General features: G+C 41.5%; 1 protein-coding gene across 1 annotated transcript in view; it reads right to left on the bottom strand.

Annotated features, from left to right (window-relative positions):
- The window catches only part of LOC138359060 (uncharacterized), a 648-nt gene extending 516 nt beyond the window's left edge, over positions 1-132 (bottom strand). The window contains exon 1 of the mRNA XM_069317755.1: positions 1-132. This exon is cut by the window's left edge and continues 516 nt beyond it. Coding sequence (XP_069173856.1) covers positions 1-132 — 132 coding nt within the window.
- Positions 133-23,348: the final 23,216 nt, after the last annotated feature.

Raw genomic sequence — 23,348 nt, 5'->3', positions numbered from 1 at the left:
TGGTCTTGGGTCGTGGTCTTGGGTCGTGGTCTTGGGTCGTGGTCGTGGGTCGTGGTCTTGGGTCGTGGTCTTGGGTCGTGGTCTTGGGTCGTGGACTTGGGTTTGTCCCTTGATGTTGTGATCGTGGATCATGGCTCTTGTTCCTGTGATAAGAGGCCCTATAGACGCTACCTATTTACTGCTAGGTAACAGGGGCATCAGGGTGAAGGAAACTTTGCGCATTGGGTTTTCCGCCGGCTGCCGGGATCGAACCCGGGTCCCTAGGTCCACGAGTATTGAGCGCTGTCCACTCATCCAGCCAGCCCCACACACCTGTGTGTGTGTGTGTGTGTGTGTGTGTGTGTGTGTGTGTGTGTGTGTGTGTGTGTGTGTGTGTGTGTGTGTGTGTGTGTGTGTGTGTGTGTGTGTGCGTGGAAAAAACAAACCAGTTGATAGAGTGACAGTTGAGAGGCGGGCCAAAAGAGCCAGAGCTCAACCCCCGCAAGAACAGCCAGGTGAAAACACACACACACACACACACACACACACACTCGGGACCAAAGAGCCAGAGCTCAACCCCCGCAAACACAACTAGGTGAGTACACACACACACACACACACATGCCCGGAAAAGCAAACACAATTTTCGCCAGCCGAGCATTACGGGAACTTTCCACATTTCTCATACTTCGGATTTATCGCCTGCTCCTCCTCTGAATGACGAGTTTAATGAAACGCTGCTTTTGTAGCGTGTTTAATATTAATATTGAGATATCTCATGATAAAAATGCATTGCAGCTACTAATTCATATCCCTGCTTTAACCCGATGAACTGAATTACATTAATCTTTATATTTGCAATAAAATATGTCTGTCTATCTGTCTGAGCGCCAGGTGCTTGAGGTTAGCCTTATTCAACCTTGCATGGTTATTGCTTGTGGGTAGGTGCCCAACATGGGTGGATTTGGGGAAACCCACGAGTACTCTAGCTACGGATTTTGGCTTGACCCTCTACAATATCTTGGAATAATATCTTGGCCTTGGAATATTTTTTGACAAGTTTCTACCCACATTTTCTGGCCATAAGACTCTTCCTTATTGTTATTTGTCCTGCTTGAAGGCTTTGTTTTGTGAGAAATAGAGATGACAACACCAGGCAGCTGAACAGACGTGACATCTGGAGTGACATGATACCTAGACACTGCAATGACAGGACATTTGGACTGACAGGACAGCTGGAATTTTCAAGACATTTCCAAAGACGTGACGTCTGAAATTACAAGACTAAAGGATATTTGGAAGCCATGTGACCTGGAATCTGGAATGATAAATCTCCTGGATTTTGGAATGGGAATGTCACCTGCAGGAAATAGTGATGTCATTGAGAATAATTTCGTAGTTATTTCACCCACTTGTGAACCAGAACCACCGGTTGTGTTGTCTAGTTTTGCTTTGCTTAAACCGAAGACGAGGGACAAACAGAGACCAAGGAAACAAAAAAATATATATACAAAGAAATGGAAAAAAAAATTATGAGACAAAAGAAAATTAACTAGTAAAATTTCACCACTATATATATATATATATATATATATATATATATATATATATATATGTATATATATATATATATATATATATATATATATAATATTTATAATATATTATAAAATTAATGTATATTATATTAATATATAAATATGTATATTAATATAAATTAATATACAGTTATATATTGTATACTATATATATATATATGTGGATTCAGGAGCAGACTGATTTCTGAATTCACCAGACAGGTGAATTCAGAAATTTGTGTGTACAATCCAACATGTTCACTATAACCCCCAGGATAACATGTTCACTCTAACCCCCAGGATAACATGTTCACTATAACCCCCAGGATAACATGTTCACTATAACCCCCAGGATAACATGTTCACTATAACCCCCAGGATAACATGTTCACTATAACCCCCCAAGATAACTTAAATTCATCATTTAGAGCGAATGAGTTTCCTGTATATAATAATTATGATGACTTACGAATCAAGATATATTTCTATTTGTTCATTTCACACGCGACGGTTCCTTACCTCACATTAGTCTCTGAAGAACGTGATTTTTCTATGATAAAATACTGAGGCAAGTTGGGCTCGAACTTGCGTTCCTGGAGTCCCTGGGCACTTGCACAACCGTACGCACCTACGCAACCGGGATATATCACCGAAACTACTGCTCACGAGGCGTAGAAAGCGTCCATTTTTGCAATATTTTCATTAAAGCCGTCAGTTTTAATGCTATGGTTGATGTCGTCGAAATTGCAGTGAGGAGATGTTGCAAGAGGAGATGTTGCAAGAGGAGATGTTGCAAGAGGAGATGTTGCAAGAGGAGATGTTGCAAGAGGATGGCAGGAGTGGCCTGGATATTATTAAGATCTCGTGTATTTGAGAGTCACTAAGGCGTGCCAGAGTTTGTTAAGACACAAGTGGTTCTCAAGTTCGCCATTGCAAGGGAAGTTGCAAGGACTTCCCCAAGGCTATCTGAAATGTTGAACAGTGTTAGGAAGGTGAGTCTGAGGGACTTACGAGGCAAGTAGCAGTGTCATGGAAGTGTCTCTCAGCGACTTACGGTGATCTGGGCAGTGACAGGTAAGTATGAAGATCTCACGGTTTCGCTTCATGCATGTCGGCGTTCGATCCCCGATCGTGCAAGTGGTTGGGCACTATCCCTATTCCCCTTCCCGCCAAATCCCAAATCCTTATCCTGATTCCATACAAGTGCTAAATACAGTCGTAATGGCTGGCGCTTTCTCGTCAATTCACGTATATTCAGGGCCAAATTTAGGAGCATTACGAGCACAAGTATTCAAGCAGTGCCAAGGAGTGCCAGGGGTAATTTAAATCACACAGAAGTGTGCCAGGTGCTCAGCAGTGCCTAGGAGCATGTTAAGCTCTCAGGGCACCAAGAGGATCCCAGCAGTGCCTAGGAGCATGTTAAGCTCTCAGGGCACCAAGAGGATCCCAGCAGTGCCTAGGAGAATGTCAAAATATCTCAGGGGACCAAGAAGAAACTCAGAACAGAGTCGTAATGGCTGGCGCTCTCTCGTCAATTCACGTATACTAAGGGGCAAGTTTAGGAGCATTACGAGCACAAGGATTCACGCAGTGCCAAATGCGTTCGGATGCTCCCGGACGCAGGTTCGAATCCTCGTCACGGCCCTTGTGGATTTATTCATTAAGAAACTCAGAATTTTCCGTGTAAACCTTCCCATGTCAGAAGACACTTCTGACATGTATTTACATGTGAGAAGTGTTTACAAGTATTAAGATCTCTCAAGACTTTAGGACCATCACAGTTCATCTTCACTATCAATTTCTCCTCCTGAAGAGAGTCCAAAACCTTACTTAAGTCTTACTGATAATAACTTGCTGTTTAAAGTACATAATATCGTTATCCTTATCACTGTCTATGGCTTTTTGGTAAACGTTTTTGCTGTTTTGTAAAAAATTTTGTTAATCTGTATTTTTCAAGACGAGTATGAAAGGCTTTTGCCGTTATGGAATAAGGATTTTTTTTACCGCTATTGACGTTAAATAGATCAATCGATTGTTAATTTTTTTTGTACATAGTGATTATATTTGTAAGCATTAATTATTCTGGCAGAGTGGAACTCGATCGTTTCAGGTTGAGAGAAGGGTTGAATTGCTTTCTCTTTGTATAGTTTAGGACCTCTCTTATCTTCTTTCTCTTCCTTATCCAACCTCTTCCTTCCCTTCACCCCCCTTCCCTACTATCTAGCATCCCGCCCCCTCTCTCTCTCCCTCCATCTCCTCCACACCCATCCTCTATTTCCTCCATCCCTCACCCTCGAAAGGCTCACCATAGCCCGTGCTACTTGCCCCCCTCCTGTGCCAGGTAAGCTACGGGCTCACCATAACCCGTGCTACTTGCCCCCCTCCTGTGCCAGGTAAGCTACGGGCTCACCATAACCCGTGCTACTTGCCCCGCTCCTGTGCCAGGTAAGCTACGGGCTCACCATAGCCAGTGCTACTTGCCCCGCTCCTGTGCCAGGTAAGCTACGGGCTCACCATAACCCGTGCTACTTGCCCCCCTCCTGTGCCAGGTAAGCTACGGGCTCACCATAACCCGTGCTACTTGCCCCCCTCCTGTGCCAGGTAAGCTACGGGCTCACCATAACCCGTGCTACTTGGAACTTGTTCCCAGTAGCTGAATCTATAACAACAAACAACAACAAGAACCTCGTATCTTCAACTCCCCTTCCATCTATCATCCATCCCTTTCATCCATTCCTCCCCCCTCTCCCCCCCCTCCACCAGCCATTATCTTCCTCTCTGGCAAATTTTCCTTCGCAAACTTTTCCACCATTTTTTCCCTCTCTGTATGAGAGGAGATTCAGGGTAAAAACTACACGACTTTCCGCCGCTGGTGGGAGGAAAGTTAGCGGAGCTCAGCTGCCTTCCCCTGCCCACCACCGCTGCCGGCCACACCCCTCTCACACACCTGAGCACGCACTCAAATGGCCTAATGACGGGGTTTTTGCGTGTGTGCGTGAGAGAGCGTCCCGCAGCGGCGGACGGCGCAGCGGGATCATTCACCCGCAGTGGCTGTTATGGTTAAGTTGTTAGTTCTAACAGCCGCATACAACATGAGTATCAAGATACAACAACAACATCATACAACATACAACAACAACAACCCCAGCAACTCTGAGGCATCAGCTGAAACTTGTGAGGTGTCTGGAGGAAAGTTTACTGTGATGTATCAGCTGGTGTCTTTTGTTGTCCCTTTCTTCTGCCTCAACGCTCAGGGAAGACCTGATACAAGAGAGGGGTGAAAGAGGGAGAGAGAGAGAGAGAGAGAGAGAGAGAGAGAGAGAGAGAGAGAGAGAGAGAGAGAGAGAGAGAGAGAGAGAGAGAGGTAAAGAGTGGAGAGAGAGAGAGAGAGAGAGAAAGAGAGAGAGAGAGAGAGAGAGAGAGAGAGAGAGAGAGAGAGAGAGAGAGAGAGAGAGAGAGAGAGAGAGAGAGAGAGAGAGAAGTAAATAAAATAAGATATGTTAACAACAGCCACATATAGGGGAAGTGGAATAGAGGATAGCGAATAGTGTAATCCAAGCTTTTATACATTTAAGATCGCGGGGAGGTGGGGGGGGGGGAGGGGAGGAGACATGGGAAGGCAAGAAGAGAGAGTAAGAAAGAAAGATGGGAAGAGGGAGAGAGGAGAAGGAGGAAGAGCAGTAAAGTGTAGTGGCAGATATTACAGTAGAACAAGTAGGCTGTTACCGTCAATTGGTTTACATAAGACTCAAAACGTGTGGGAAAACGGGGTTCTATCGTAAAGGGGAAACTAGAGAGATTGGCTATGAGGGAATACCTGCCTATTTACTCATGATCAGCAACACTAATGGCGTCTTGCCGCAAGAACAGCATCATTAACCACAACAATACTAAATTACCAACATTTTGACCCGAGTCCATTAAAGTAGTTAGTAGACAGTTGAGAGGCGGGACCAAAGAGCCAAAGCTCAACCCCCGCAAGCACAAATAGGTGAATACACACACACACACAAAATATATATATATATATATATATATATATATATATATATATATATATATATATATATATATATATATATATATATCCCATTTGAAAGGCAACTGGAAGGATGTGTCCGAACGTGCAGGTGGGAGGACAGGTAGGTCGATTAAGGCAGCGTCTGGGATGCTCTCGGACGCAGGTTCGAATCCTCGTCACGGCCCTTGTGGATTTGTTCATTTCTTCAGCGTAAGAGTTTGCGTCAGAGAGGATTTACATTTGGTTCGAGGATTCGAGACAAGTGAGAAGTGGAATTGTGAAGTTTAATACATTTTTGTGAAGTCTCCATGCAAAGTTTGCTTATTGCACGCCTCAGAAAACATCATTAAAGTACCATGTATAATTACAAAATCATACAACAATGCAACAAGTTATCCCATTCAAAGTCATGTGTGTATAACTTACCATAATCTTTCATCGCCGTCTTCGTTAAATATCTCCCCAAATCATAGCTTAATTCTTAAGCAACATCATTCAAAGTGCAACTTCACCAATTTCAAGTTGTAACAATGCACTGCAACATTATTCCCCTTTGCAACTTCGCTCTACTGTAAGTTGCGACAATGCAGCTTATTAGCATGGATAACACAATGCAACATCTGCTCCATAGAACACCAGACCCGGTACAATATAATTTGCATGCAACATGAGATCCATTGCAATCAGAGTCAGGAGTAAGCATCCATCAATAATCGCCAGTATTGCAAGAGGAGTGCAATGAAAGGAAACAGCAACATCTTAGACATATTTGATTTAAAGTGAGCTCTAGATGAAGCAATTAGAGGTTCCTAGAGCTACGATCTTGCAACACTGATTCTGTTGCCATCAGTGTTGCCAAGCAACACACAGGATAAGAAGGGAAGTGACATTTTACATTTTTCCTTTGTCTATTAAGCAGCCATTAGGCTTTTTGCCTTTTCCTCTATTCCTAGAGATGGAAGAAGATATAGCAAGAAGGTTATTATACGAGGAGTCCTGGTAACTATATCTTCAGTTACCACTTTCAATACAAGCATCTTCAGTATGAGAACTAAACCACACACCAGAAGATGAGGCGACGACGACGTTTCGGTCCATCCTGGACCATTTTGGAGGATGGGTTGCTTCCAGGATGTACCGAAACGTTGTCGTCTCATCATCTGATGTCTGATTTAGTTCTCACCTCTTCAAGCCACGTTATTATGTCTCATCGTCTCTATCTTCAATAGCAAACGAAGCTCAATCCCCCATATCCCACTACACACACTTTTTGGTGTATATTTTCATGTTAAAGTGGTCATACAGTTCACCCAGACTGTAATATAAGTAAAACTTTCCCTTTCTCAACGTTGGAGCGGAAATTAATCTCTTTAATCCACGGAGAAAATGTGAATAAAATATCTGAAATTGCTGGAATACCTGAAGGAAGAGGCTGAGCTAATTTTAATTTTCTCGAGATGGCTAAAAAAGAAAAGGGATGAGATGGAATGTTTTTGAATATATTTTTAGTCTCTGCCTGTCTGACTATCTGTCTGTCTGTCTGTCTGATTTTGTTTTCTCTCTCTCTCTCTTTCAGGGAGAGTTCATGAGGGCCTATCACACAGGAGCCCAGAATGACCGTATTGTAATCCACTGGTTAGGAGTGAATATTAACTAGTGAATCAAGCACTAAAGAAACGATAGGTGGAACTACACGTTAAGTATTCTAACTGGTCACACATCGAAGTAAGATCAAAGGGATTAAGACAGCAGTTGCCCACCGAAACGAATGTACCAGCCAAGAGGACAAAGAATGACCTCTGGGAACAAAGAGATTTACAGTTAATCAGATTATACAAGTTCAAGCCTCGGGCCGGGCTTGGGGAGTAGAACTCCCAGAACCCCATCAAGCAGGTGTACGCTTCTTGGGTTGCAATGGGTGAGGCTATGACCTGGTTGGAGGCAGTCTCGTGGAAGACCATTCGGGAGGATCTCGATAGAAGACCGTGTACATATATACACAGGCTTCCTGTCCCCTTTAAAACAAATTATGTTAAAAAGGTTCGAGTGTTACGTGGACTGCCTAAATACGCTCCTCAAATACTTCAGAGGCGGTGACGTGGTGTCTCTAGGTTTTGGGCAACGTGATTGGTGGAATGTGGTGGTGTCTCCAGGTTTTGGGCACTGTGATTGGTGGGATGTGGGGGTGTGTCCAGCGTGACCAATGAGAGAGCGGCCAGGGCGTGACGTAGTGTGAGGTTCTGGCGGGAACGGCGGCCGCTGTCACACGCCACCTTGGGGCAGGACGTGACGGGTCGCGTCGCACGTCCCTCACACACAGCTGAGGTTTAAGCCACCAGAAGGAACATTACGTTAAGCAGTACTCGAGAGGCAACGTAGAGGAGCAACCGTAGGTTACCACAGAGGAGGAGAAGAGCAACTCTGCAGGAAACACACGAGAGGACGCCAGAGGGAACATCTACCAACTGCAACAGGCTGCTGGGACAGCTGCCGCTCTTCTTCAGTAATAAGGTAGACTAAATTACTCCCATTGTTCCTTGTTGATAACAATTATTTATCGTATTTATCGCGGAGTAATTTATTTTATTGATCTAGATAAACTAAGTGTGATTAATGGAAGGACGTAGGCAGTTATTATATAAGTGAAGTCTTTATAATATTTGCTGGAAAAGGTTTAGTAAATCAAAGCCTAAATGATTACGACTAATATAACAGTTGTGAAGTGTTGCCATATTGTCCTTAAATTATCCCGCGGGAGACTTGCCATATATGACACTTAATTAAGCAATAGTACTTTTATTTCCATTGATTTATTTTATATTGTTTAGTTTCTCTACTTTCTTCACCTTTATTGTTCGCCTGGGGAGTAAGACCCGGAGGGTCTGCCACATATATATGTGTGTCTAATATATGTATTATCTCTCTTCGGAAACAATGCATGAATTATTTGATCTTTAAGTCTTATTCGTACAAAAAAATATAGGTTCTTGGTGAGATCTGAAATGCCAAGTATTAATTTTTTTATTGACGATACGTCAAATTGACCAAACAAAGAACAAACCAGTTTTATGATTTGAAAAACATATGTTCTTCAAGAACAATTCTGAATTTTAATTTTAACTATTTTTTTTTTTAAATAACCTGGATAAAAATTCCTGCTCAAGGTTTGACAATTTTCTAAGAGATTGAATCAGCTTTTCAACTCCGTTGATGAATCTCACAATAACGGATCTAATATTACGGGCCAATAACACAGTGCCATCAACAGTCATTGAGCAAAACTCAAAATATCTTTCCTCCACCTGTGGCAACCAAACATAATAATGACCACTCCGGTGGTCATTATTATGTCTGGATGCCTCTTCGTGCAAGGAGGAAATCACTTACTTTGCAACAGTTCAATAAATATACAGCCTATTGAGCAGTAGTCCACAAAGGTGAGAAATATTGAAGCATAATATTTTTCCGTTTTAAAGCTTGGAGTGTTCAAAATAAACTGGTCTACACGGAACATTGTACATCGTTGATGGTGTACGACCAGTGTACATCATTGATGGTGTACGATCAGTGTACATCATTAATGGTGTACAACCAGGTGTCATTTGGCCATATCATTTATCATGATATACTGTTCAATTATGGGATGGGATCGTCTGTATTGCCTAGCTCCTCTAAACATAAATTATAGCATTGCAAGAAATCTGCAATTCTATTGAATAGGTGCAGAGAAAAATTGGCATATAAAAAGCAAGAAAGGCACTTGATAAATAAAAAAGGAATATTTATTTCAAATTATTGCATTGTATTTTTTTATAAGTTGAAAGCGTTAACCTGTTAAATGTAAACATTTAAAAAAATACCACAGTTTGTGTAACCATGTTTTGGGCTTCATGAAGTGCCCTAGGTCTTGTTATTAGTGCCCTAGGCTTCGTTATTAGTGCCCTAGGCTTCGTTATTAAGTGCCCTAGGTCTTGTTATTAGTGCCCTAGGCTTCGTTATTAGTGCCCTAGGCTTCGTTATTAAGTGCCCTAGGTCTTGTTATTAGTGCCCTAGGCTTCGTTATTAAGTGCCCTAGGTCTTGTTATTAGTGCCCTAGGCTTCGTTATTAAGTGCCCTAGGTTTCGTTATTAAGTGCCCTAGGCTTCGTAATTAAGTGCCCTAGGCTTCGTTATTAAGTGCCCTAGGCTTCGTTATTAGTGCCCTAGGCTTCGTTATTAAGTGCCCTAGGCTTCGTTATTAAGTGCCCTAGGCTTCGTTATTAAGTGCCTTAGGCTTCGTTATTAAGTGCCTTAGGCTTCGTTATGAAGTGCCCTAGGCTTCGTTATTAAGTGCCCTAGGCTTCGTTATTAAGTGCCCTAGGCCTCGTTATTAAGTGCCCTAGGCTTCGTTATTAAGTGCCCTAGGCTTCGTTATTAAGTGCCCTAGGCTTCGTTATTAAGTGCCTTAGGCTTCGTTATTAAGTGCCTTAGGCTTCGTTATGAAGTGCCCTAGGCTTCGTTATTAAGTGCCCTAGGCTTCGTTATTAAGTGCCCTAGGCCTCGTTATTAAGTGCCCTAGGCTTCGTTATTAAGTGCCCTAGGCTTCGTTATTAAGTGCCCTAGACTTCGTTATTAAGTGCCCTAGGCTTCGTTATTAGTGCCTTATGTTTCGTTATTAAGTGCCCTAGGCTTCGTTATTAGTGCCTTATGTTTCGTTATTAAGTGCCCTCGGTCTTGTTATTAAGTGCCCTAGGACTCTCGACTTCTAAGAGGTCCCTGATGGCTCCAGACAAGTGCTATGGGCCAGGCGGCCCTAGAGACACCCTCACACTCTGCAATGCGGTGTAACTGTGCAACAGAGACCGACCGGTTAAAGTTGCAAGGAGAGATCCTTCACCAGAAGTAACACGCTACCAACAGTGTCCTGCTCTAACTATAGGATAACCGAACTACCGCCTTATTAATAGCATTTAAGATATCAAAACTATCCTGCAATAAAGATACCCAAACAGTCACTATTCTGCAAAGATGATATCTAAACTGCCAGCACACTTTCTAATATATCTACGCTACCACTAGGATATCTAAACTGCAACCACGATATCTAAACTGCCCACACGCTGAGAGCAGAATAACCACAGCGAAATCAAAATTCAACCAAAATATTCAAATTGCCACTAAGGAATATATTTATTGAAGCCATTCCAGCGAATTTACTCTCAGCAATATTAAAGCATTACAATATACATGAAATATCAAATGTTGCATGTTTGTTAGTAATGGTGCTGGGCTTTGATCGTAAGCCAAGTTTCTCTCAATCTCTTAAATTTAGGTATTTTGAAGAAATCAATCACGAAAGAAACAATCAGTTTGTTCAGTAAGTTAGATCGATAGACAAATGGATAGAGATATGTATATAGAGATTGACAGACCGTCTATAATGCATAATATAATGGCCATATTCAGTTGGATTGACAGAAAAGTCTTCAGTCAGCTGGATTGACAGAAAAGTATCTCGTCAGATTGATTGGTGGACAGGTAGGTGAGGTAATTATCAGGAAAAGACAGATTGATTGATGAAGATAAGCCATTCAAGGGGTGGCACGGGTATGAATAGCCGTAAGGAGAAAGCACAAAAGTATCACTACTGTATAGCACTTGGAAGGGACGAAGGGAGAAGGGTTAAGGATAGAACGAGGCTGGGGGGGGGGAAGGAATGGTGCCCAACCACTTGGATGGTCGGGGATTGAACGCCGACCTGCATGAAGTAAGACCGTCGCTCTACCGTCTAGCCCAAAGGGTTGGACAAATTGAACTGGGTCTCTGTCATCTGCCTCAAGTGTGTTAAAACACGCACCAACAAATATAAATATCTTTGGTCTATTCCCGAATGAGATATCAGAGGTGGATTTAAACAGGTTCAGCCAGTGATAGAAGTAAAACCACCTGATAAAATATGAAACCACTGGAATAAATTCAGGTCGTTAATTTATATATTAAATATATTTAAAAAATTCTGGGTTACAGAAATGTTGTTGTAGTTATATATTTTGAGCAACTTTTTTTGAGGGAGGAAAGGAATAAGAGCATCGGCTGTCCTAGGTAAAAGTAGTAAACTTCTAGGTGACGTTAATGTTCTATAGGTTTACCTCAGAAGGTGTTCTAGAGGTCAGAGGAAGATCTAGAGAGGAGCCTCCCTCCAACCTTGTACCCTCACCAGGACAGTTGAGAAAAATACTGCAAATGAAAACAGAGGGCATATGCAGATTTTATTGCCCTGGAGAACGTGTGAGCTATTGAACTCTACGATAGCTCTCGTGAAAAGCGAGAGAGTTGTGATGATTTAGTAATAACGATAGTCACCCTGGACTTTTCGAGCCTTAAGTAAACATGTTTTTGCTGTCTTGAATTTTTTTTACCTTACAAAAGTTGCCGGAATTTTAGTATTATTTTTAAAAATTTATAAATAAAAAAAGACTAAATAATAAAAAAAAAACACAGTTTAACTGGAACAATCTAACTGTGGAGAAAAATGTTAGACCTGAATCCAGGCTTCACTAACACAACAGGATATTCTCCTCTTCACAGCCATGAGTGTCCCTTATGCAAAGGAAGCTCTATTAACAGCACTGATGTCTGCAAGAGCAACACGTGGCTTTCCGCCTTGATTCCACAAATTACTTTGAGTAAATATATATATATATATATATATATATATATATATATATATATATATATATATATATATATATATATATATATATATATATATATATATAAGAATATATTATATATTTATAAATATATATAAGAATATATTATATATTTATAAATATATATAAGAATATATTATAAATATTATATATATATATTGTACTTAATAGTCAGGACGCACTATTTGGCCTACTTTGCAAGGCCCGATTTGCGTAATAAGCTGAGTTAAAATGGCCATCTGAAGTTATATATTTTCAATTTTTTTTCTTATGAAATGTTTAAGCTTTCCGTTACATTATATATGATCTTTTTTGTAATTTGAATTCAAATTAACGTAGTAATATGATCAAAACATACCTAAGACAGTAGCTCATGTTTTTAATATAATTTAAAATTATTAATTCAAAGTAATCAATTGGAAGCCTTTTTTTTAAATAAGGAAATTTCTCTCGTTAAATCAGGAGGCTAGGCTACCCTTACCAAACTTTGCAGGAAAAATTGGGTACGGGACGGACATAGGCTGAACACAGGGTCTGTTCACTGCCTACCTAGTAATAATACCACTCCACTATCAAGTGCTTGTAAATGACAGATGGGGCTGGAACTCACATACTTACAGAAGAGATTACATGACCATCCGCCACCAAGCAACACTGGTGGTGCATCTTGTGTGCAGTTTCCCTTCAAATCCTAGCACATGCTGGGTTCACGTCAAATCCTAACACATGCTGGGTTCACGCCAAATCCTAGCTCATGCTGGGTTCGCGCCAAATCCTAGCACATGCTGAGTTCGCGCCAAATCCTAGCACATGCTGAGTTCGCGCCAAATCCTAGCTCATTCTGGGTTTGCGCCAAATCCTAGCTCATGCTGGGTTCGCGCCAAATCCTAGCACATGTTCGGTTCGCGCCAAATCCTAGCATATGCTGGGTTCGCGCCAAATCCTAGCACATGCTGGGTTTGCGCCAAATCCTAGCACATGCTGGGTTTGCGCCAAATCCTAGCTCATTCTGAGTTTGCGCCATATCCTAGCTCATGCTGGGTTCCCGCCAAATCCTAACACATGCTGGGTTCGCGCCAAATCCTAGCACATGCTGGGTTCGCGCCAAATCGTAGCTCATTCTGGGTTTGCGCCATATCCTAGCTCATGCTGGGTTCCCGCCAAATCCTAACACATGCTGGGTTCGCGCCAAATTCTAGGTCATGCTGGGTTCGCGCCAATTCCTAGTTCATGCTTGATTCGCGCCAAGCCTAGAAGTGTGAGGCGAAGCTGCAATCGTTTAAAGTGATTTACAGCTGAGGGACTATTCAAGCTTTCTCAAACTTGGATAGACTTGGCACGATCCAAGCCGAGTACCCCATCTAGACACTAAAACAAAACATACGAAAACTGTTTAGAATAGACCGTGAAGAGTCAATGCAAATATTCAAATTCTCGATAATTGTGTTATAGCCTCATAAAAATATTTTTAATATTGTTTAAACTTAATCAATAACAATAGCTTGAATATTCGATGCAAACTATTTAGCACAAATGAAGTAAAATCTTTTTATTCGAGGTTAACATATTTGTTTATCTGTATAATTACAAAAAGGTTCAGTTAGAGAGCACTCAACGTTTTATTAACGTTTTAACGTTTGTTAGGCGTTTTTTTAACGTAATAACCTTTGCGCAACGTTTTATCAACATAAAAGTTGGAAAAATAACATTGTTGTTACAGTGAGGGTGTGTATTTACTATTTGTATCTGCAGAAACGAGCTATTAGTTCTTGGATCCTGCCTTTCTAACTATTTTTTTTTCCAATTTTATTTATTGTGTGTGTGTGTATATATACTATTTTCTATTTGGGTCTACAGAATAGAGCAATTAGCTCTTGGAGCCCGCTTTTCTAACCAATCTATTTTCTTCTATTATATCTACTACATATATTTCTCAAACATACACACAACCACATGAAGCAGGTCGTAGCAACTGTCTAACTCCCAAGTACCTATTCACTGTTAGGTGAACAAGGACCATCAGGGTGAAAGAAATGGTGTCCATTTGTTTCCGCCTCCGCCGGGAATCGAACCCGGGCCATTAGTACTTCGACACCAATAGCGCTGTCCACCCAGCCTCGAAGCCCCACAGGATGTGTGTGTATATATGTGTGCGTGTTCTGTGACGGGTTATATTCGTACAGATTTTGTTCATTATCGGTACATTCTCACACTGCAGTCCGCCCTCCCAAATAGGGTCTAATATGTGTCATTTTGTATCTTACGGTCCCCAGCGTACGAAATATGAAAATGAAAATATTCATTTACTACGAAAATTAGCGGCTCACAAATATGTACCTGTTCTCTGCATCGATAGGATAGAAAAGGCGGGTTGCATGGGTTGGTACGTTACTGGCTAGCAGCCATTGCGTTTCGTTGTGAAGTAGTGAACAATTATCCTTAGACATATTATTAGTATTGCTAATCCAAGAAACCCAAGCATTTATTTGACAGATGCTTTATTAAGAAATCCTCTCTCCTTGCATTGCAGAGTCGTGGGTTCCTTATAAATAAGCAGGTGAGTTTGGATTTAGTGGTCTGTTGTGGTTTGAATTATCTTGCAATGCTTTTGTAGAGTGTGAATTGCTTCTATTGCACTGCAGTGATTGGGTTTTCCTGGGAGACGAACTCAAGCCTGCCTTTCTTCACACACCTGGCTATAGTTTAAGACAAGCACGAATACCTGTAAATACCTGACTAGCTGAACACAAGCCCAACTACCTGCTCACACACATGACTATATGAAGCACACCGTAAACAAGTTATACGTGGGATCTTCGCCATGTATCCTCCAAGATCTGGGAACCAATCCACGTATCCTCCAAGACCTGGGAACCAATCCACGTACCCTCCAAGACCTGGGAAGCAATCCACGTATCCTCCAAGATCTGGGAACCAAATCACGTACCCACAATACCACAGTAGCTGCCTCTAGTACTGCAAAAACTCCTTGAATTTCTTTTTACATTCGAGATAGGAATGATAGAAGAGGGAGTGTTTACGATGAGAATAGACTTTACGAAGAGAATAGGCTCTGTTTATGAAGAGAATAAATAGGCTCTGTTTACGAAGAGAATAGGCTCTGTTTGCGAAGAGAATAGGCTCTGTTTGCGAAGAGAATAGGCTCTGTTTGCGAAGAGAATAGACTGTTTCCGAAGAGAATAGGCTGTTTCCGAAGATAATAGGCTTTGTTTTACGAAAGGAAGAGCGGCTGTTTAAGTAGGGTCTCAACGGGATGTCAGACTTAGGGCTTGTTGTCAATCCAATGTTATAAGGCTAATTAAGCCTTTTTGGGGCATCCTGACACCCCTGAAGAGAAGCCTAATATTTGGGGGTATGTTATGTTATTTTCTTATCTTGGTCGAAATTATTTGATAACTGTTATCTTGCTGGTAACACTGTGCTGTAGAGATCGTTGTTAGGGAAACATGTGGATATCAGTCATCCTTACTACACACCTGAAAATAAATCAAATAAAGTTAAAAACGTCCAAGCCAAATTATTTCTTTTCTTGAAGTTTATTTTCCATCCTCTACACTCTCGTCTTGCTGGATATTGGTCGGTAATTTCTGTAATTGGCGTATGATTGGTCTTTAATTGACTCCTTGAATCTTCTTAGGGAGTAAATTGGCCCTGAGCCCTAATGGCTGAAATCTTGTCACTTGACTCCAGACTCTGCCGACTGGAAGAGATTCTCATACGACATTGAAGATTGTGAATCATGGAGACTTTTATGGTATATTACGTGATTCTTGCTCCTGCGAGCTACCTAAGACATCTAAGATGGTCTTACTGATATACAAATAATTGGGAAATACACAGACGAATAATAGTTCCGTTGGGGTTCTAAAAAAACACATGAGGTTCAAAGAGAATCAGTTGGAGGGTCCTAAGAACTAAGGTCCTTAGGACTCTTTGGGGTTCTAAGAGGTGACCCAAGGAGGTCTTAAGAGGTTGAAAGAGGTCCTTTGGGGTGACTCAAAGGAACGTTGGTGGTTCTAAGAGAACACGTTGCGTACCCTAAGAGAACACGTTGGAAGTCCCAAGAGAACACGTTTGAGTCCTAAGTTAACACTTGCAGGTAACTACATAACCCCATCTGTGTTACAGAATGTTCAGGAGTTCCTATTTAATTCTGTATACCAACTCGAGAACAGAAAGACACAGAATAACTGATTTCAAAAGAATCAGATTAACTGAGATTAACTCTTGAGTCGCATGCCACATAGAGTGTCATGTGACTCAAAGGAACAGAGGTGAAGCAAGATTTCCAATCCTTCTGAAAATTTGAACATTCCCCTAGGAAGTGAGCGATTACTACACCAAATGCAGTTCTGATAGTAAATTGCGCACCCGGATTTTTGCCTATCAGCTCATTACACAGATAATCAGGTTTTGCTTTGAACATATTGCACAGAAATGTGTATTTAAGTGTCTAATTTAGTACACAGACAACAGTTTTTTGCTTGTCAACTCATTGAACAGACAACAAGCTTTTGCATGTCAACTCATTGCACAAAGAACCGGTTTTGTGCGTGTCAATTCCTGACAGAGACAACCGATTTTTGCATGTCGATTCTTCACTCACTTCCCCTACTTGAACCGTACAACGATGCTTTTGCATCAAATATTGCATCACCTCATTTGCATTTAAATTAGACTTTAAGGGCTATTTTAGCATACTAAGTGCCCATAGCGTACAAAGGTGTGTCGGCGGAGAGGAGCGCTTTTGACGGAAAAAGCGAATGAGGCTGTTTATTATAAAATTAAATTGAAAGTTGTTTCGGAAAAGCCTACTGGCTCTTTAGCCTCGTGCAGTTTGTGTCCTGTTTGTTCGCTGTTCAGTAGCGAGATTTCTTTGATCAGTTCAAAGATCATGCTGTTCTGAATGTTCAACATCATATTATTGTTCTGTAGCGAGATCTCGTTGATCAGTTCAAAGATCATGCTGTTCTGAATGTTCAACATCATGTTATTGTTCTGTAGCGAGATCTCGTTGATCAGTTCAAAGATCATGCTGTTCTGAATGTTCAACATCATGTTATTGTTCTGTAGCGAGATCTCGTTGATCAGTTCAAATATCATGCTGTTCTGAATGTTCAAATTCATGTTATTGTTGTTCTGTAGCGAAATCTCGTTGTTCAGTACAAAGATCATGTTACAGATTTGAAAGAACTCCCTATGCAAGAGCGAAGAGACATTGTTGGATTTAGAACTTATGACGTTAATTAGCGAAATCTCATTGTTCTATAATTATGTCTCATTTTTTTTAATGCGAGAACTTGGTGCTATATTTATTATATTTGACTTAGAGAACTGTTGTTGTTTTGGAACCTGCAGTCAATCCTTACACCACTTCTTGGCCTTCTGTGAGAGTCGCACTTGCTTGTATCAAAGACTTGGAGAAAGCATTAATATAAAATAGGACTAGGAGAGAGAATTTAAATAAGCTTTGTTAATACTAAAAAATGAATTTAAATATTGCTTTGTTAATACAAAAAAAATTGTATTACCAAGATTGTCAATACGAAAGCCGTGGAGAAACTATATAACATGTAATTTGGCTGTATTTACATTAGTGGTGGATCTAGCATGTGGGGAACATCACCCCTCTACCCACCCATCCTTTTCCCGTATTTTGATACATCTTGACATCTTTGAAGACATCTTGTGAGACGTCATCGTCTACATCATCATAATAATCCCATTCATCATTATAGTCATCATTAGCAGCCTTGTGAGAACTCTGTGATGGGTTTAAAGCATATTTGTGTTTCCACAGTCTGACTTCTGTCTACAGCGTTCACTGAGCTAATATAAAATCCTCGTAACTTGCCTTGTGTCTTGAGGCCTCAGGCAGTTGGTCTCTCCTCTGGGTTTTTTTCCACCTTGTAGGAAGCCTTGAGGAGTTGTTGTTATAGATTCAGCTACTCGGAACAAGTTCCAAGTAGCACGGGCTATGGTGAGCCCGAAACTTACCTAGCACAGGAGCGGGGCAAGTAGCATGGGCTATGGTGAGCCCGTAACTTACCTGGCACAGGAGCGCGGCAAGTAGCACGGGCTATGGTGAGCCCGTAACTTACCTGGCACAGGAGCGCGGCAAGTAGCACGGGCTATGGTGAGCCCGTAACTTACCTGGCACAGGAGCTGTGTTATCTTGTGATCGAGCCTTGAGGAGTACTCCACCTCTTATCTTCCCACCTTCTGTATACTTCCCTCCACCACACCTCTCTTACCTCTATGTTCGTCAGTAATTCCTGTAGAACAAAGGCATTCTAACATTTTGTTATTGTTTATGGTCAAGCGTAAAATTAAACTTTATCAATATTCTTTGGTAAGTTTTATTGATTAAAAAAGTCTTATATATTTGGTTCTGTTTGACCTTAAATCTTGACCACGTTTGACTTTAATGTGGGACCTTTACTTCACGTTAAGGTTAAACGTTAAATAAAGAAAGGCAAGCAAGAGATAATCCATCCAGATTTTACGGAGATTACTCAAAACATTTCAGGAAGATAACTAGATCAAGTTCAAGTGGATTGCACGACCGGGCTTAACAGGATAACACTCTCAAGTTCAATATCGCGATCAAGTTGACGAGGATAGCACAATGAAGCTGTGGCGAAAAAAAGTCAGAGTCAGTCCAGAAGGATACCCCGACTAAGTTTACATCCCAATATGTTGGATATTAATGACGAGGTGAAGACGACGAGGATATTTCGACTAAGTTCAACATGATAATCCAAGCATAATTAAGAGAAAAAATTCCAATTAAGTTGATAAACATGATTATTGCACTCTATGGATATGCTCACCAAGTTGAAGGACACCCGACTAAGTTGTGAAACATAACCATATCACGATAAGGTTATCTTTAATCAACCTGAAGAAATCCGGACCAAGTTGAAGAGGACGGGTTGACATGAAGACTGATGCACAAGGACGGTTGAGCCCAGTAGCTGTCGAAGGTCTGAAATGGACGAATATTTGGGAGTCATAACGGAAGAATATATACAGAATCACAGCGAGTGGGTCTCCGAAAATGCATTTTGAACTGGAGGAGAAAGAGGAAGAGAGAGAGAGACCACACAGAAAAGAGAGAGAGATAGAGATGGTAAGAAAAAGGATGTAGCAGAAGGCTTTGGTTGTGTGCCCTCACCTAGTTGTGTTTGCAGGATCGAACACCTGCTCTGAAGCCGTGTAGTTAGTGTTATCTAAGTAGTTAACATAGATAACACTAGGTGTTATCTATGTGCGCCTAGGTGTTCTGGTATTATCTTTCCTCTCATTCCCTCTAGCACTTGACGTAGTTTGAGCGTTAAAGGTCATTGGTCTGTAGCTCAACTGTCCTAACCAGTTCCCCATCTTGTTCAGTATGCCATGCATCTTGCGCACGATCTCAGACACTTCTTTTTAAGGAGGCATTAAGAGATGATCCTGTCAGGTATGAAAGGCTTTGTTTTTCTCTTGTCCTCAGTAATTCGTGGAGTATATATATATGTCCTCAGTATATATATATATATATATATATATATATATATATACGGCCTTGTGAGATATATATATATATATATATATATATATATATATATATATATATATATATATATATATATATATATATATATATATATATATATATATATATATATATAATACATTTTTGGTCACATATTTACATATTTATTTACATTCACCAGTATAGCGTTCAGTCAATATGTATATAAATTGTAAATACAAATATTACCCACCAAAATATTTTACTAATTAAAATGTGCACAAATTATTTTACAAAATTATTCCTAACTAAAAAAAAATGCGCATATTACATTTTTAAAAAATGTTACGCATTTTTGGAAAGGAATGTGTTCATTAATATTATTTTAGAAAATTCTGTGTGGTGTAGCCTCATTGGAACATTATGGAATAAATAGGCGAGACAATTTTATAATTAATTGCCTTCGAGGGAGACAACTGAGGTTAGTGAATTACAGACATGGTATAAGAGGGGGGGGGGCGTGTAATGGGTAAGGGAGGTTATTACGAATGTTGGGGGGGGGGAATTTATGGGGTAAGGGGTTACATGGAGGAGGGAGGGGGGGGGGGTTATGGAAATGGGTTGGGATGTGGAAAGGGAATTTGGGAAAGCCGTAATATGAGAAAATAGTATTATTCTTGTTTACATTTTTTTATTGTCTGTCTGTCTCTGTCTGTGTCTGTCTCTCTCTCTCTCTCTCTCTATCTCTATCTCTATCTCTATCTCTCTCTCTCTCTCTCTCTCTCTCTCTCTCTCTCTCTCTCTCTCTCTCTCTCTCTCTCTCTCTCTCTCTCTCTCTCTCTCTCTCTGTCTCTCTCTGTCTCTCTCTCTCTGTCTCTCTCTGTCTGTCTCTCTCTGTCTCTCTCTCTCTCTCTCTCTCTCTCTCTCTGTCTCTCTCTCTGTCTCTCTCTCTGTCTCTCTCTCTGTCTCTCTCTCTCTCTCTCTCTCTCTCTCTCTCTCTCTCTCTCTCTCTCTCTCTCTCTCTCTCTTTTCTCTCTCTCTCTTTCTCTTTCTCTCTTTTCTCTCTCTCTCTTTCTCTTTTCTCTCTCTCTCTCTGTCTCTGTCTCTCTCTGCCTCTCTCTGCCTCTCTGCCTCTCTCTGTCTCTCTCTCTCTCTCTCTCTCTCTCTCTCTCTCTCTCTCTCTCTCTCTCTCTCTCTCTCTCTCTCTCTCTCTCTCTCTCTGTCTCTCTCTCTCTCTCTCTCTCTCTCTCTCTCTCTCTCTCTCTCTCTCTCTCTCTCTCTCTCTCTCTCTCTCTCTCTCTCTCTCTCTCTCTCTCTCTCTCTCTATCACCCGCCCACACTCAAACCTCTACCTCCTCTGCTGATGTCCGAATATTTGTGCTGTTCGCGAGTACATTAATGTATACCTCTCAGGCTTCACTAAAGATATATTCCCTGGCACCATTGCACACACACACAAACACACGCATACACAAAGGGGCGCTGGTAGCTGAGTGGACAGCGCGCGGGACCCGTAATTCTGTGCCCCGGGTTCGATTCCCGGACCAGGCAGAAACAAATGGGCAAAGTTTCTTTCACACTGATGCACCTGTTACCTAGAAGTAAATAGGTACCTGGGAGTTAGACAGCTGTTACGGACCTGCTTCATGGGGGTGTTTGTGTGTGTGGGGAAAAAAATTAGCAGTTAGTTACAGTTGATTGATTGACAGTTGAGAGGCGGGCCGAAATAGCAGAGCTCAACCCCCGCAAGAACAACTAGGTGAATAATACATACACACACACACTAAGAGACTCACATTCCGCCGTATGAATATTTTTACCAGCTTGCTGAAGGCTGGCCGACTCTGGATGTCATCTGTGGCAACAACTCCGAGAGAAGGGCAGGAGGGAGACGGGAACGTAGATGCAGATCTCGCTGCCAGAAGTGTTAGAAAGGCTTCGATTGGGTTTGAATGGGGTGTAAGGAAGAGGGTAGGGATGGTGGGGGAACTGAGGAACAGTCAACACGCAGGTTTCTTGCTTGTTTGTGTGTAGTCATCTGATTGTATTCTGCTACATCCACTCACTAAACTGCACTCTGAGGGGAATGAGCTAGGGATTTTAGATGTGTTACGTGGATTACCTAAATACGCTCAACCGACCAGAACGTGTCACATTCCCCCTTGTAAATAGTAAAGAAAGTCAACCTGTTTCACTTAATAACGTTTAGATGGAGGCAAAATGTGAAATATTTGAATGGTTTAAGTTGCAAGTTGGCTGGGGAGGAGGTGAGAGTGAACACTGCAGCAAATATGGCGCCCAGCTCTAGGAGGAGGCGACAAGTTCCCGCCAAATACTCCAGAGGCGGTGACGTGGTGTCTCCAGGTTTTGGGCACTGTGATTGGTGGGATGTGGAGGTGTCTCCAGGTTTTGGGCACTGTGATTGGTGGGATGTGGGGGTGTGTCCAGCGTGACCAATGAGAGAGCGGCCAGGGCGTGACGTAGTGTGAGGTTCTGGCGGGAACGGCGGCCGCTGTCACACGCCACCTTGGGGCAGGACGTGACGGGTCGCGTCGCACGTCCCTCACACACAGCTGAGGTTTAAGCCACCAGAAGGAACATTACGTTAAGCAGTACTCGAGAGGCAACGTAGAGGAGCAACCGTAGGTTACCACAGAGGAGGAGGAGAGCAACTCTGCAGGAAACACACGAGAGGACGCCAGAGGGAACATCTACCAACTGCAACCTCTGTTCTTCAGTAATATGGTAGATTACATTTCCCTCCTCTTTTCCAGCGTTCAATAGAAAGTGAATATTATTTATTCTGTGTTCGCCGAGTGAATTATTATGACGAGAGAGAGCCAAGATAAAGACAGCATTATATGATTATAAATTCGTGTTGCAGCTTATTTAATTATTTAATTGATCTAGATGAATCAGGTGTGATTAATGAAAGGACGAAGGCAATCATTATATAAGTAAATATAATAGTTCTAAATTCAATAATTATAAATATACTAATTATAAATATATAATATTATTTAAGTAAAATTCCAAGTGATATTCTTTGCTGGGCAACTATTAGTAACCTAAAAGCCTATAAAAGCCCATTTACGGGCTATTCATGCCCGTGCCACCTCTTGGGTGGCTTAATCTTTCAATCATCATCTATAAATGCCTATAAAAGCCTATAAAAAGCCTATAAAGGCCTATAAAAGCCTAGCGAGTTCTCTTTATACTAGAAATTGTGAGGTGTTGCCATATCGTGATGTGAATTTCTCCGCGGGAGTGTTGCCATGTATGAGAGTTGAGATATTTTCGGCCTTAAGCAAAATGTACCTTTATTTCCAGTAAATTATTTTACGTTGTGTTTCGAGTCTCTAATTTCTTGAGTGACTGAGATATTGCTCCCCTTAAGTGGACACGCTGGTGGAGGGGAGGGGGGTGGTGGGGGGAGTTGCTACAGATCCCAGCTTTCAAACCTCAATTGACTGGTTTATGGATTCGAGAGGCTTTTGGGCTCTGTTATATCGAGGCTTGGTATATGGCCTTTGCCTTCACAAC

The sequence above is a fragment of the Procambarus clarkii genome, chromosome 88 (genome assembly GCF_040958095.1).
Source record: "Procambarus clarkii isolate CNS0578487 chromosome 88, FALCON_Pclarkii_2.0, whole genome shotgun sequence".
NCBI lineage: Eukaryota > Metazoa > Arthropoda > Malacostraca > Decapoda > Cambaridae > Procambarus > Procambarus clarkii.
This window is presented reverse-complemented; position numbering and strand designations above follow the sequence as displayed.